Source organism: Antechinus flavipes, chromosome 1 (assembly GCF_016432865.1).
Source record: "Antechinus flavipes isolate AdamAnt ecotype Samford, QLD, Australia chromosome 1, AdamAnt_v2, whole genome shotgun sequence".
NCBI lineage: Eukaryota > Metazoa > Chordata > Mammalia > Dasyuromorphia > Dasyuridae > Antechinus > Antechinus flavipes.
In genome coordinates, this window is record NC_067398.1 from 312,922,405 (window position 1) to 312,937,517 (window position 15,113).

The window sequence follows — 15,113 nt, forward strand, 5'->3', positions numbered from 1 at the left end:
ATGGTCCTAAAGCACAAATATTAGACACTCCAGAAACTTCAGTGGCTCCCTATTGCTTCCACTATAAACTTCTGGCATTTAAAATCCTCAATCCAGCCCACCATCCCCTACTTATTCTAATTTACCCTTCTTTGTGGTCTTAAAGTGTCCCCCTTTCCCACAATGCACTCCTTTCTCACCTTAAAGGAGAACAACTTCCTTTAAGGTTCTATTCAATTACTACTTCCTACATTCAATTGTCATCTCTATTGTTCTACTTTGTATATATTTCATTTTGGTCTTTGTGCTTGCTCTCTATAATAGAATCAACATTCCTTGAGAGCCAAGATGGTTTTGTTCTTTTCCTTGTGAACACAGTACCCAACACACTGGTATGTAGTAGGTGTTTAATGAATGCTTAGTGAATATTAAATATTGTAAAAGGAATTTTTGTTCAGGTAGAGATCAGATTACCAGACCTCTGTCAGTCCCTGATTTTCTGACTCTCCCTAGGTCACACAGGTAATGAGTGTCTGAACCATGAATCAAATTTAGAAATTTCAACTTTAAACCTACTCTACTTTTCTTTTATGCTGGTTTACTTGACTAATGTGCGATGGAAAAAAAAAAAAAAAGAAAACAGACTACCTGCCCATGGTCCACTTGCAGTCTAGGAGACGAGGTAATGTTCTCACTCAATCAGTCATGATACAAGACATGATGAGAGCTATGACAGAGAGAAAAGAAGTATTAAGAGAATTCAGAGGAAGGAGACAGCCCATTGAGGAGAGCATCAATGACATCATCATGCAGGAAATGAAATTTATTCTGCCTTGGAGGATGAAGGGAATTTCCAGAGATGGAGATGGAAGAGAAAGGCATGCTGGAGAGAAGGAACATTATGAGCAATCCTGGAGGGATGGGGAGATGTATGCCATGCTCTGGAAACAGTGAGTAAGACAGATGGGCTAAGACTCAGCATGTGAGAAGGAGGGTTGGACAGAAGAGTTAGTTGGGCTTAGGCCGCGGAGGGCTTCAAATGCTAGGCCAAGGAGATAAGCAACGGTAATAAACCACTGACTTTTTGAGTGAGGAAGTGATTAAGAACTGGGCTTTAGGAACATTCATCTGGAAGCAGTGTAGGGGATATATTAGAGAGGGGAGAGGCTGGAAGCAAAGAGACCAATTAGGAAGCTATTATAGTAGGACAGACAATAAACTCTGAACTTGGATTATTTCAGTGAAAGCAGAGATAAATTACTGAGGACAGGATTTGATAAGTGATTTGGAATTGGGGAATGAGAGGCAGGATGATGAGTCTGAAATTCAGGGCTGGGTTACATGGGAAATGGTGGGGACATTAACAGAGAGAGACTGGGGAAAGGATTGAGTCTTTTAGGAAGGATGCAAGTTCATTTTGGAGCATGCTAACTTTAAGGTGGGAGTGGTGGGAAATCCAGATGATGCCCATAAAAATTGGAAATTGGTCTAGAGCTTGGGGACATATAGATTTAGAGCCACAGATGACTCCAAAGAGAGATGAAAGTTGGAGCCATAGGAATATTACCTGGGAGAATATGGAGAGAGAATATGGAAGGATCAGAAAATAAGATACCAGTATAAGAGGCAAAGGGAGAGGATGTTCAGTCAGACTAGCAGGAACATATTCCCTAAAATCAATGTCACAGACCATAATGAAGGGAAAGAATTTCTAGTAGGGTTACAATTATCAAATGTTTTATAGCAAGGTAAAGAAAAAGAATGGACGGAGAAGAGGCATTTGGGTCAGTGGTAGCCTTAAAGATAGATCAGAGGTGGAAGGAAGCCAGATTCCAAGTGGCTAAGAGGAAAACAGGTGGTGAAAAAGCAGATATAGAGATTTTGTTCTTTTCCAGAAAGTTTGTCAGAGAAAGTGAGACAAGAAATAGAATGATAGCTTAAGGGGTTGTTGGTATCATTTGTCCTTTGTTCTGGAAGAGGACTATGACGTCAGGAAAGTGATACATGACTTGCAAATGAATTGGATTTTAAGTGAGGATGGGCTGTGCAAAGTCACCAGCTTCATTTTTTCCTTAAGAGCCATCTGGGTCCAGTAGATATAGATCAGGATGACTGGAGATGGCTTAAGGGGTAAGCAGAGCTGGGGAGGATTTTTTTTTTTTTTTTTAACTGAAGACAGGAAAGATTTGACTAAGGGTACAAACTACTTCCTCTCTTTCCCCCTCTGTTTCTTTGATTCTTTCTTTCCTTCCTGGCTCAGCACCCTACCCTACCCCCCCACCCCCAATTCTGCCCTGATTCTTTCTTTCTGTGGTCAGGGCTCTTTGTCCCTCACACAAAGCCCTTCTGTGTGGGCTCAAACAACAGGTCTGATCTCATGCTCCTCGGGTTTCCCCAGCCCTGGGCAAAGCTCCCTTAGCTTTGGACTGAGATAGAGCTGGGACTGGTTCCTAAGTCTTGGCTTGGCTGACAGACTGAGTACTTGAGGTTGAGCTCTTGAGAACAGTGTTAAGAGATGCCTTTATTTAAGGGGAAGGAGAAAGATGAGGCACCAGCAAAGGAGGCAGAGGAAAATGATTAGACAGGAGGGAGACAGCCTATTGGAGAGCACTGTCACTTTGAGAAAATGTTCCTGTTTCCCAGGAAGACTTTGATCTTAGTTTAGGTCTATTTGAGGCATATGCTGGAGACAGCTTCTATCAACTTGGAAGAGCCAATTGTCAAATTTTCATATTTATACTTCGGAAAACAGCAAAAGCTAAAAACTAGGGCTTGATTTCTTTTGTTGATTGTAATGGTTTCCTGATTAGAATAGTCTTCCTGGATATGGGAAAATGGGACACTAATGCATTGTTGGTGGAGTTGTGAATTGATCTAGCCACTCTCTCTAGAGAGCAATTTGGAGCTATGCCCAATGATCAACTGTTCAAACCTTTTGATCCAACAGTGTCACTACTGGGTCTGTATCCCAAAGCGATCATAGAAAAGGGGAAATGACCCACCTGTGCAAAAATGTTAACAGCCCTTTTTGTGGTGGCAAGAATTGGAAATTGAGTGGATGTTCATCAGCTGGGGAATGGCTAAATATGTTACAGTATATGAATGAATATTATTATTCTATAGGAAATATTCTATGGGAAATGAGCAGGCTGATTTCAGAAAAGCCGGGAAAGACTTAGATGAACCAATGCTGAGTGAAGTGAGCAGAACCACGAAAACAGAGTGCACAGTAACACAAGATTGTGTCATGATCAACTATGATAAGACTTAGTTCTCAGAAATACAGTGATCCAAGACAATTCCAATAAACTTGGGATGCAAAATGCCGTCTGCATCCAGAGAAAGAATTTTGGAGACTGAATGTGAATTGAAGCACACTATTTTTTGCCTTTTTTGTTTGTTTTTTTTCTTTCTTATAGATTTTCTTTTTTGTTCTGATTTATCCTTCTCAGCAAAACTAATATGGAGATGAAAATGATTGTATATGTATAATCTATATCAAATTGCTTGCTATAGGGGAGGGAAAAGAGAAAGGGAGAAAAAAATTTGGAACTTAGAATCTTACAAAAATAAATATTAAAATTATCTTTATATGTAATTGTAAATATAAAATACTATTAAGTAAAAAAAAAATTGTCTCCTGTTTTCTAGTCTCTTCCACTTCTAATATATTCTTATGGTGTCTCGACTATCAACTAAATTAATTTTCTTATAATATAGTTCTGATTACTGAGTAACTTTCAATTGTTCCCTCACAGAATCACAGAATATTAGGTCCGGAAGTAGCCTTGAAGATGATCTTATCATTTTATGTTTGAGGAAACTATAGTCCAAGTGCCTTGCTTTAGTGATAGAATCAAGATAATTGTTAAGCCTCTTGACTTTAAATCTAGCAAGTGTTCTACCTGTTACAGTATCAATACAAACTGTTTAGCCTGGTTTAATACCTTTCATGATCTGACTTCAATTTACATGTCCATGATTCCTCTCACATACCCTCTGCCCCAGTCACCTCTATCTCTTCATGCTCATTCCTACTTTGTTCACATTACATAATCACACAAACCCAGAGTCACTCATGCAAATTATCACAAATCCTTACTCAACCCCAACTCATTCAAATAAGTCCAAGTTCTACCTGTCTTCAAATTCCATTTCCCTTAAGTCTTGCCTTGAAGCCTTCCTTGTACCCCCTAGTTTTCAATTTGTTTCCTCTTTTTTGAATTCTAGTACAGTGTGGGGAACTCCCTATGTAGAAATGCTCTTCACTGATGAAGTTTAGAAACTTCTATTCACATTATAATCTTCAAGAGTTCCAGAAGGCACTAAGAAATTAAATGACTAATCTATGTAAATAGCCTGTATGTATCAGAAGGAAAACTTGAATTCTAGCACTTCTTCAGAGTCTTGCAGCACCCTTTGAATTAGCATAATTCAGAGTCTTGCAGTACCCTTTGAATTAGCATAAGTCACTTAATAAATATTTATTTACCAAATCCCAGAATAGGAGTGGAACTCGAAGATCATCTGATACAATCCATACACCAACAAGAACCTCCCTTAGAATAGATTTGAAAAATAATCCTCTAGTTTCTGCTTGAATGGGATGGGGAACTCAGAGCAAACTATTTCACTCAGTTCTGATTGTTAGGAAGCTTTTCCATCTCTGCCAATTCCACTTGCTGTCCCAAGTTTCACCTTCTGGGGCCAAAGAAAACAAGTTTAGTCTAGGGTCTATATGGGAGTACTGCTTTCATTGGTGTCTTTGGAATGTTGACCATGGCTAATGGAGGAATGAAAAGAAGGAACACAGCTGACTTGTCTATTTCTTCTAGTGTAATAGTGTACTAGTGCCTTGGGAAATAGTGAGTTCCATCCAAATGAAAGTCTGATTATATATTTACCATTCCCTACCACCCCAACCACAATATGGTCTAGTCAAATTGGCCAACTTCATCTTTCCTCTCTCATCTCTTTGCCTTTGTATGGACTGGCCCCATATCTAGAATAATCTTCCATCTTTCACCTACCTCTTGTAACCCTTATTCAGTTTCTTTCTTACTGTTAAATAATTAAGGATCATAGTAAATGATTGAGGCTGTATTTGGTCCTCATGATTCTAGGGCTGGGGATCTATGAATCTTGTCACCTAACTGCTCCTCTTACTCAGCTTCTTTCAAGGCTTATTCATCTCCTTTAAAGCACTTTTCCTAATTCTCCAAATTGTGAATGTCTACCTTTTGTTTGTTTATTGTGTTTGGTTATATCCTTTACAAGCATATTTTGTATGTATTTATTGTATTTGTTTATATCCTTCACAAGCATATGTTGTATGTTTTATTTATCTGTGAGCATGTAATTATATGTAAATTCCTTGAGAGCAAGTGATGTTTAATTTTTTGTGTTTTTATTCTCAGTGCTTAGCACAAAACCTTCTGAAGAATAAATGCAATCTTAATAAATGCTTCTTGGTTATCATCTTCCTTGTTCTGCACACTTGACTTTCTAAGATGACATCATCTGTCATCTGTTGATTCCTATTTCACTTTCATTTTGAAGAATCCCTGTTTTCCTTTGCCACAGTGTAGGTGCCACCTTCTGTTGGAGGATTTTATCAATCTTTCTTCAAATATTAGTGCTTGGTGCCCTTGAAATAACTTTTTTAAAATTCAATTTTTATTTTCAATTCTGAATTCTCTCCTCTCTCCCCCTCCCACTGAGGAATCAAGAAAAATAAAATCTCTTGCATACATAGTCTAGAAAAACAAATTCCTACATTGGTCATGTGAAAAAAGAGATTTTAATCTGCACTTTGAATCCATCAACTTTTTTCTGGAAGTAGATAAGATGTTTCATCATGAATCTTTTGAAATTGTGATTAAATATTATATGATATGATTGTAATGCCGGAGAAACTGAGGCAGGAGAGAGATTAGAGAGTTTTTAATATTTTATTGATAGGAGAGTAAGATTGACTGGACAGGACTCTCGTCTCAGATTATCCAGTCAGACAGAGATAAGTATACTGGGACCAAGGAATCCATATTGGTCCCAGGGCTGGAGGACCCAAAGAATCCATCGTCCAGCATACAGCTGCCAGACGCCATTCTCCAGCAATGAATGGAGGAACCCCAACTTCTTAAATACCTTTTTGGAGACAAAGAAGAGAAAGGGAGGGAAAGTTTTTATCAGGGAGGGGAAGCCATAAAACCCTAAAAAATCCGGAGACAAAGAAGTAAAGATATCGTGGGTTATCTTGGAATATTCTAAAGGAATATTGTAAATCCATAAAAGAGTCAGGAGATCTACTCTTTTATCTTGCTAATTTATAAGAGACTGAGACAGAACAGCTAAGGAAACTGAGACAGGGAAAGTCAGGACAGTTAAAGAGAATTGTGGCATAACATGATAAGAATTCTTAAATCCATCAAATGACTTTGTAGTTCCTTATACACACACACACACACACACACACAATCTCATAAACATTATATAAAAATATTGTATTTTTCACTCTTCCATTCCCTCTCTTACCTCCCCCAGTAAAACATAAGCTTCTTGAAATCAACGTGGTTTTATTTTTGTTTTTTGTAGCTTTGTAGCACTTAGCACAGTCTGGAATGCAGTAGGAGTTCAATAAATATTTGTCAAATTTATTTTAATTAAATGTTTTCTTATTGGCGTGGTCTTCCACTATATCTCCAGATCATTTTCACATAAATTGCTATTTAGCCAGGTCTCCCCTATATCCTGTACTTATCCAACTGATTTTTTTTTTTTTTTGCTTAAATATAGGACTTTACATTTATTTCAGTTAAATTTTATCTCATTAAATTTAGCAAATCATTTTTGTCTGTCAAGATGTTTTTGAATCCATTCTTTGTAATCCAAATTTTAACTATTCTCCTCAGGTACCATCTCTGCCTTAATTCAAATCTTAGCTGAGATGTAACTGTCTCAAGATCAAGCTCAAGAACAGATGCCTGGAGCCCTTCATTAGAGATCTTTCTCTCCAAGACACTGATCCATTAATCACTTCCTTGGGTCTTCCATCATTCAACCAGTACTGACTTTTATCTATCATCACCTAGCTCATCTCTATCTTCTCCACAAGTATATCTTGAAAGGTTTTTATTAAACACCTTGTTGAAATCTACATGAATCATTTTATGGCATTTCCTTAATTTACCAGTTCTAAAGAGGAAATGAAGTTAATTTGGTGTGATTTATTCCAGATAAACCCTTGCTGGTTCTAATGCTCACTGGCCCCCTTTTAAAGAATATAGGAATCACTCCTTTAATAATAAGCTTTAGAATTTTTTTTTACACCAGGAATTGAAGTCTAGCTCACTGGTTTGTATGTCATATAATCTATTTTTTAAAAATTAGGATATTTTTCTGTCTTCAGAACTATTGCATTTCTATTCTCCACAATTTTTCAAAGATTACTAAGAGTAGCTTAACAAAGCTAGTTATTTCATTCCCCACAAGGACCTTGCTCCTTGAACTCAGTGAGTGGGATGATGTACTCGATATCTAGGGTTTCAGTTCCCATTATTTTGTTCTATCTTTCCCTAGCCATGGACCAGATTTATTGCTATAGAACAAAGAAGTAAAATAAAAATTGAGTAATATTGTTTTCTCTTCATGTTCTGTTATTATTGTCCCATCTAGGTTTCAAGAAAAAAGACATAATAATGTATTATTGGTGAAGTTGTGAATTTGTCCAGCTGTTCTGAAAAATAATTTATAATTCTGTCCCCAAAGTCACTGAACTGGGACCCAGCAATACCATTACTAGAGCTATATCCCAAAAAGATCAAATAAAGAATAAAAAGAACCATATGTTCAAAATTACTTATGGTAACTATTTATGTAGTAGCAAAGAAATGAAACTAAAGGGGTGCTCATCAACTGGAAAATGGCTGTTTATGGTATATGTATATAGATATAAGTATATAGATATTAGCTAAATGTTATTGTACCATAAGAAATGATAAAAGAGCACAATTTAGAAGACTTGTATGAATTGATGCAAAGTAAAGTAACCAGAACCAGGATAACAATTTACATAACAACAATATTGTAAAGAAAAATAAAGATTTGAAAGATTTAAGAACCTTTAGCAATGCAATCACCACCCCACAATTCCAGCAGATCAGTGATGAAGCATGCAACTATCTCCCGACAATAACAAGAGAGATTTAAGATGCTGAATAAGATATAAGCTTTTGAACACAGTCAGTGTGGGAATTTGCTTTCCTTCACTGTGCATACCTGTCACAAAGTTTTGTTTTCATTTTTCTCTTTTTCAGCTGGATAGGAATAAAAAAGGTGAGCGTTGACAGATACAATAAACGGTGAAAGGTTCATTGAAGTATTTTTTTTTTTTTTAATAATTGGAAGAAAACAGAAAGTCAGAAGGGCAAGAAGGACAGCTTTGAAAGTAATGTTTTGAATTTATCATGTTATACACAATATTCTCAATTTCATGCACAATCCTCTTTTCTATTCTACTATGTGTATGGAAATACCCATTTTATTTGTTGATAAGTTCAGAATACAAAAAAATTAACAACAAAACAGTGGATAGAAAATGTTTTAAAAAGCAAAACAAAATTACCATTACCCTATCTCCCTCAAAGCAGCCTTCCTATTTCTTCTTCGATCCTCTTCTTAGCCCAAAATGGCAATAAATTAACCCCTTTTTGTTGCCTTAATATTTCTTGAGATTTAGGGTGACAAAATGAATAGAAATCTAGTGTCATAGCTAGAAAGAATAGGATTCAAGTTCTGCCTTTGGCATGGAATAGCTTTGTGACTCCAAAAAAATCACTTCTCTCAGGACATTAGTCAATTCTCTTAAGTAAACTTAAACTTGTTGCTGACTTAGTGGAAGAAGTAGCTTCTTCCCAATGAAACTATACTAATGAAACAAGTTCAGTTCCTGTCTTGACAACATCTGCTCACTCTGGACTTTTTGGTATTCCTGATTCTCACGACCATGTTCATCCTCAATTATTTGTTCTTTTCCATCTTCTATAAAATTGGTTGCTAAATTTAAGTCAGTCACTGAATTTCCAGTGAAGTTATATGAATTTTATTAGAAAATTCCCCTCTTTTAATAATTGGAATCATTTATGCCGTCATCATTTTTGTTCCTGAAAATTTCCCATTTTCCTCAGGCCATTTGCCTGCATAATCTTAAACCACTGGACTTTTACTTGCCCTTTCTTTGGACATTTAAAAATCCACTTCCTAGATTTAGAGTATGTCAGACTATGTTCTTTAGCTATCTTGAACTTTAACTTTCCCCCAAGGTTCTTGCCATTTCCCCCCTTCCCCCGACTGCTTCTTCCTTATTAAACCGAATTAATTTGTAATTGAACTCCCACAGCCTGGAGTGTACACTACACATTCTAGCTCTTGAATGTATTTCTCTTGTTTCTTTCTCCCCGAGTGGCAATTCCAAAAAGACTATGGTTCCCTGACCTCAGGGATTTTATCTCCTCTCTTCCCCAAAGGGGATTCGGCTCATGCTTGTTTCATGGAGTTGATTCCTCCTCCCGGTGGGAGGTTGGGACCCAGGAGGCAGAGGTCTGTAGGGAAACAGCAAAGTCGTGTCCCAGCCCATCCCCCAGACTTTTTTCAGCTGTGAGAGTGTGGGCCCAGAGCCCCTCCGATGCGAAGCAGAGCCTAGAATGAGCTTCCCGCAGGAGAAGGTACTTCCGAGCCCCTCCTGACTCCGCTCCATCATTCATCCCTCCCCCGCCCTCCCGAGCCTAGTCCCCAGCGCAGCGCTCCCGACCCCAGCCGAGGGGGGCGGGGCTCAGGTAGGGCGGGCGGGAGACGGGGGGCTTCGGGGGCGGCCTCCCGCCCCTGAGCTTGGCCAATGGGGATGGCCCCCTGTGCGGCCCAGCCAATGGCGAGGCTGCGGCGGCAGCGGCGGCGCGCGCGCGCGCGCGCGTGGGGGGCTGTTACCCGGCTCCAGCGCCCGGGCCGGGCCGGGCCAGGCAGCTGGGGGCGGGGCTGATTGCTGTTTTGCTGCCGCCGGAGCCGCAGCCGTGGCCGGAGCCCGAGCCTCAGCGGTCTCGCTCGCCGGCCCCGGGCTCCGGGCTCCGGGCGGCGCGGCGTGACGGAGGCTCCGCGGGAGGGAGTCCGGGTCGGAGCAGCCTCCCGCGAGGCGAGGCCCCGGAGCGTGCCGCGCCCGGACTCGCAACCGGAGGAGGACGAGCCGCCGCCCGGCGGGCCCCCGCGGCGGCCCCGGAGCAGCGCATCCCTGGAGCCCCGGCCCCTGCCGCATTCCGGACCCAGGTACCAGCCCCGCCCGCACGCTCCCCACGCTGACCCCTGCAAAGTTTCCTCGCGTGGGTCTGCGTGCGCCCCGCCGTGGGCCGCCCCTCCGGCCGTCACCCCCACTCCCCACGTCCGCCTCCTCCTGCCGGCCTGGGCAAAGGCTTAAGGGGGGCTGGAGTCCTAGGGAGGATGCGGAGGTAGGACCCGCCGGATGGGCATCTGGATGTTTTATTTCCCAACCGCGGGGGGAGGGAGCTCGATCCCGTAGCTATGTCACTGGGCCCGAGCCCCCCACCGCCATCCCCACCCGTGTCAGATGAAGGGTCCCTCGGGGTTGGGAGTGGACTAGGAGAAAAGGAAGTAGGAGGGGGTGGGGGGTGAAGGAGTGGGAGGGTACTTGGGAGCAGACCACCTTGGAGAAGCAAGTACCCATTTCTGCCCTTCCCTCCCCTGGGGCCCCCAGGCCATAGATTATATATAGCACCTGACCTCGATCTCTCTGAGGTCAGTGCTTTTCCCTCTTTTATTCCTGGGAGCTGCCCTCCTCTAGCCCCTTAAGTGCTTTGGCCTCTGCTTCCCTCCCTGTACTACCCAACCCTCCCCCCAAGTTCAGAGATGGCTATATGCCCGTACATAACCGTGCACAGGTATAAGGAGCCTACTCTTTGGGAAAGACTTTCTCTGCTTTCTTTTCCTACCTGTTTCCTCCTCCCAGTCTTCCTAAACTGAATTGAAGTAGGAGTGTTGGGAACTCTGGAGGAGAGGGTCCTGGAAGAGTGGGTGTAAATCTCTGACTTGTTCTCTCCTATAAATACATCTTAGATGTCCATGCAAGATGATTTTCTCATTTTCAGTCCAGTCTCTTTGATGTCTTACTCTACTCCCCCTGGAAGTCTAGGGAAGGAGACCCATCCCCTGGGAGAAGCTTGGCAGGAATACCACTCCTCTATCCCCATCCCCCAATTCAGTAGCCTGGATTACTAAAGCTGGGGGAAGGGAAAGAAAGGGAAACTGGTGGTAGCCCAGCAAGATAGAAAGGACCTCAGGATGGGAAAATTGATTATAGTCCTTTATCCCAGAAGTAGAATCACTTCTATTATCAGTTGCCCGCTTCTACGGCCTACTTGTAGCCTCAGCACCATGAGTGGGCTAAGATATGAGACAGATATAGGGGCCCAAGCTCTGGCTCTAGACTCTGTGGTCTGTCCCTGGTCTGATGCAGGAGCAACCTTTTTGCTTTCAGAGAACCCGTGGTCTAAGTTAGGGCTGGGTTCCCCATAACCCTTTAGATTGCTGCTGGATGCTGGAGAAGCAGCGATGAGGGTCAGATAACTCCTGTATCTCCACACTCAGTTGTGAATTATGAATTTACAAATTTGCTTCTCTATCAACTTTCCAAAACATTTTATGATAGAATTTTTAAGATTCATATCTAGAAATAACAGAGAGATCATCTGGTCCCACCTCACTTGATAAAGGATTAAATTGTGGTCCACATAGGAAAAATAACTTTGCACAAGATTACATAGTAACAGAACTGAAGACCTCTGTCCTGTACTTTGGAAACTTAGCTGAGAAAAGGGTCGCTCTCAGGCAAAAGTGTATCCTTCCATGTTGCTCTCCTCAGAGGGTATGTATACTTCCCCCACTGTGGCAGAAAGAAGGAAGGGGACTAATGAGTCTTACAGGGGAAACATTCCTCACCCCGATCCCAGTCCACGGGTCTCCTTGGCTAATAAGATTTCTATTTTGCCTCCAGACCCGAGCCGAGGTGAAAGCTTCTCAGCAGGGCAGGAGCAGTGAGTGGGACCTCCGCCGTGGGACGGCACTTCTCTGCTTCCTGGATACCTGGGTTCCCGTTGCCTTGGGCCCTCTTCTCAGTGTCTTTCCTTCCAAATCCCCCAGGGATGGGCTGGGGCCCAGGGGTTGAGCTGCCCATGGTGGCATGTGGGGGGTGAAGGGAAGCCCTGTCCTGCGATGGGGGCGGGACTCTCCACTGGGGCCATCATCGCCATCTCCTTCAACGGTGTTGCTGCCCTCTTGCTTCTGCTGCTCTGTACCATTGTGTGCCGGGCCTGCCGGGTGCACCCAGTGTGTGCTGGTGCTGAGAAGTTGCCCACACCCCAGCAGCCCCAGCAGCCCCAGCAGTCCCAGCAATCTCAGCAGTCTCAGCAGTCCCAACAACTTCAGCAGCCTCAGCCTAGGCACGAGGGCAGCCATCTACTGCAGCCCTGACATCTGACATCCTGGGATCACCTAACCGGCCCAGACTGCCAAGTCCCCATGGAAGAAGGATCCCATGGACCTAGAAGGACAAGGGGAGAGGAGGGACCTCCCTCTTCACTCACTCTGTCTCCCATGAGCCATGGACTGGCCTCTGGGAGACCAAGGACACCCTCTACTTCTCTTCTCCCATGTCTGTTCCCCTCATGGGGCTGATGCTTCCAGGGTTGGGGCCTGAGTGAGCCTGTCTTCTATGAAAGGTGGGAGAAATGGAGGGGACTGGGGTGAGGCCGTCTGCCCTCTGGAACAGGAGCTGGCCAGATCAGACAGAGCTGGCCCCTTGGGAATGGGTGGGACAGAAGCCAGGTTATTCCCTACTGGGGAGAATGGAAGCTCTTGAGAATTACTTCTGGGTTCTGAAGCTGGTGGGGCCTCTCCGAAGCTCCTGGCACTATGGTTCAAGGGGCAGGGGAATTGTGCCATCCTACCCCAGACCAGATCATGAGTGGGTGGGCAGACCAGCCTGGGCAAAGCCATTGCAATAACCCAGGCTGGTGCATCTGTGCCCTCTCCCAGGATTCCACTGCTGTTTTTACTGAATAATAAACTGCATTGTGGTTCAGCTGTCTCTTACACTGTTTTGTCTGGGAAGGGCAAAGAGCCCTGAAACTAGGTAGGTGAATTCTGAGACTTGTTTGTCTAGGAAGGTGTTGAGGGTCACCTTTTATATTTCTATATGGGAGGGGGTAATTACATCTGCAAGGATCTCTTGTTCCTTCAGTAAGAGAACGAGACCACTGACATTGAGAGCATGGTTGTGGAGTTGGGAAATGCAAGTCTTAATATTTGAGGAGACTAAAACATACTTAGGGGACAAAATTGAGATAATCTGGAGGTTAGGTCAGGAGATGGGGGTGCTGCTATCTGGGGACAGATTCGATCAGGTCTTCACTTCCTTTACGAGGTTCAACAGTTTGTCCAGTTTGGCAATCTCTACTGCTGGGCCTTTCTTCACCTCCTGTCCCTTCTTCTCCTGTAATAAATCACACAGAGGGGTGAAGAGGTGAGGGGATGGCTAAGAAAGGGGAAGTGATAAAAGACATCTGGATTCTCTATTTCCTCTTGCATCTCCATCTAAATTGAGCCCCCGAAACTGAGGCCACAAGGATGGCTTGAAACTGTCATTCATTCATTTTTTCTATCTGTACTGAGGTAGCCTACGTATGGGAAAGATGGGGCAGGAGTGACAGCCCTTAGGGACTTTATAGCTTATTTGGTTACAGCTTCTAAATGACTGAAAAAATAGTTTTTAAGAATGGAGGATTAGCATTTTGGGGATTTTGAGTACACAATTACTCTTCCTCTGACTGAAAAAATAAAACATCCCTTGGAAGCAGCCCAGGGAAGACAGAGAAGGGAAGTCTGAGTTACTTCTCCACCAAATAACTTCCTTAGGAAGAGGACATCACAGTCCACTGACGTGACCTGTCTCCTGGGAGGATAAAATCAGTATCCCACATTTCTATAAGTTTACAAAGCACTTTTCACATATCATCCTTGTGATTTTACATCTGAGAAAACTGGGACTTGAGTTGTGATTTGCTCAGCTTTACACAGTTTGGGTCAGAACCAGGATTTGAGTCCCATTCTTTTGACTGCAAGACTGAGAAGCTGAATGGCTCCTAAACAAGGCCTACAGGAAATAACACTGAGGGCATTTTGACAGCCCATTGAGACCCAACATGAAAGGACCACCAGGTGACTGCTGAGTTCTACTATTAAACCATGGAGGTTTATGGAAAAAGGTGTTAATAGCTAAAGAGCATTCCTGGCCCCTTGCCAGACACTAAATGGTCAGGGTATAGGAACCCAAGTGTGTCACTGGGAGGAAGAGGGTATTATTGAGACACGACTTGTTTCAGGGGCAGCCTGGGGAATAGACCTCATCCCTGGATTGTGAATAACTTGGAATTAAAGAGAATCCAAACATTTTGGGAAACAGTAAGAGGAGAGTCCTGTAAAAACATGCCTGATTAGATTCCTTCTAACCAGAGATCCCTTCAGCTGAATATGCTGTAGAGGGTCTCCCTGACTAGACTAGATGGTTTCTCACTTTTTTTTCTTCCCATGTGGAGACTCTGTGAGTTCCTTTTTTCCTCAGAAGAATCCCCAGGGATGAGTGGAGTCTGGACCGAATCCTTCTCGCATGAGAAAGGAACTCCTGTTATTGGCAGAGATAGGATGGCTAGAGATACTTTACTGCAAAGAGAGGAAGGCAAGACAAGTGGGACAGTGGAGATAGGCCAGCCTCCCATGCCATGGAGGTGGAGAGGTCAGAGTGGCTGGTTTGATGGATAAAACACTAAACATGGAGGCAGGAATGTATTAGAGTCTTAGCTCTGTGGTTTATTATTTTGTCCTTGGACTGATGCATGTATTCTTCTGAAGCTAGAGTCTTGAAGAAAACTAGGTGTTGTTGGGCAAGAGATGGTGGGTGGGGGAAGATGGGCTTCTTGGATCCTTCCTTAGAGAGAGCTAGATGCCTGACCAGGGATGGAGGGCCCAATGGGACCACATAATGATTCATTTTTACAATAGTATCAACAAGCATCTAT

At 43.0% G+C, this 15,113-nt stretch overlaps 2 protein-coding genes across 2 annotated transcripts in view; one reads left to right on the forward strand and one right to left on the reverse strand.

Annotated features, from left to right (window-relative positions):
- DCTN3 (dynactin subunit 3) overlaps positions 1 to 6,939 on the forward strand; it is a 217,646-nt gene extending 210,707 nt beyond the window's left edge. The window contains exon 7 of the mRNA XM_051965823.1: positions 6,877 to 6,939. Within this exon, the coding sequence (XP_051821783.1) occupies positions 6,877 to 6,924 (48 nt within the window). The 3' untranslated portion in view covers positions 6,925 to 6,939. The remainder of the gene's footprint in view (positions 1 to 6,876) is intronic.
- A 6,250-nt stretch (positions 6,940 to 13,189) lies between these two features.
- The window catches only part of DNAI1 (dynein axonemal intermediate chain 1), a 279,043-nt gene continuing 277,119 nt past the window's right edge, over positions 13,190 to 15,113 (reverse strand). Inside the window, exon 20 of the mRNA XM_051965884.1 lies at positions 13,190 to 13,531. Coding sequence (XP_051821844.1) covers positions 13,439 to 13,531 — 93 coding nt within the window. The 3' untranslated portion in view covers positions 13,190 to 13,438. The remainder of the gene's footprint in view (positions 13,532 to 15,113) is intronic.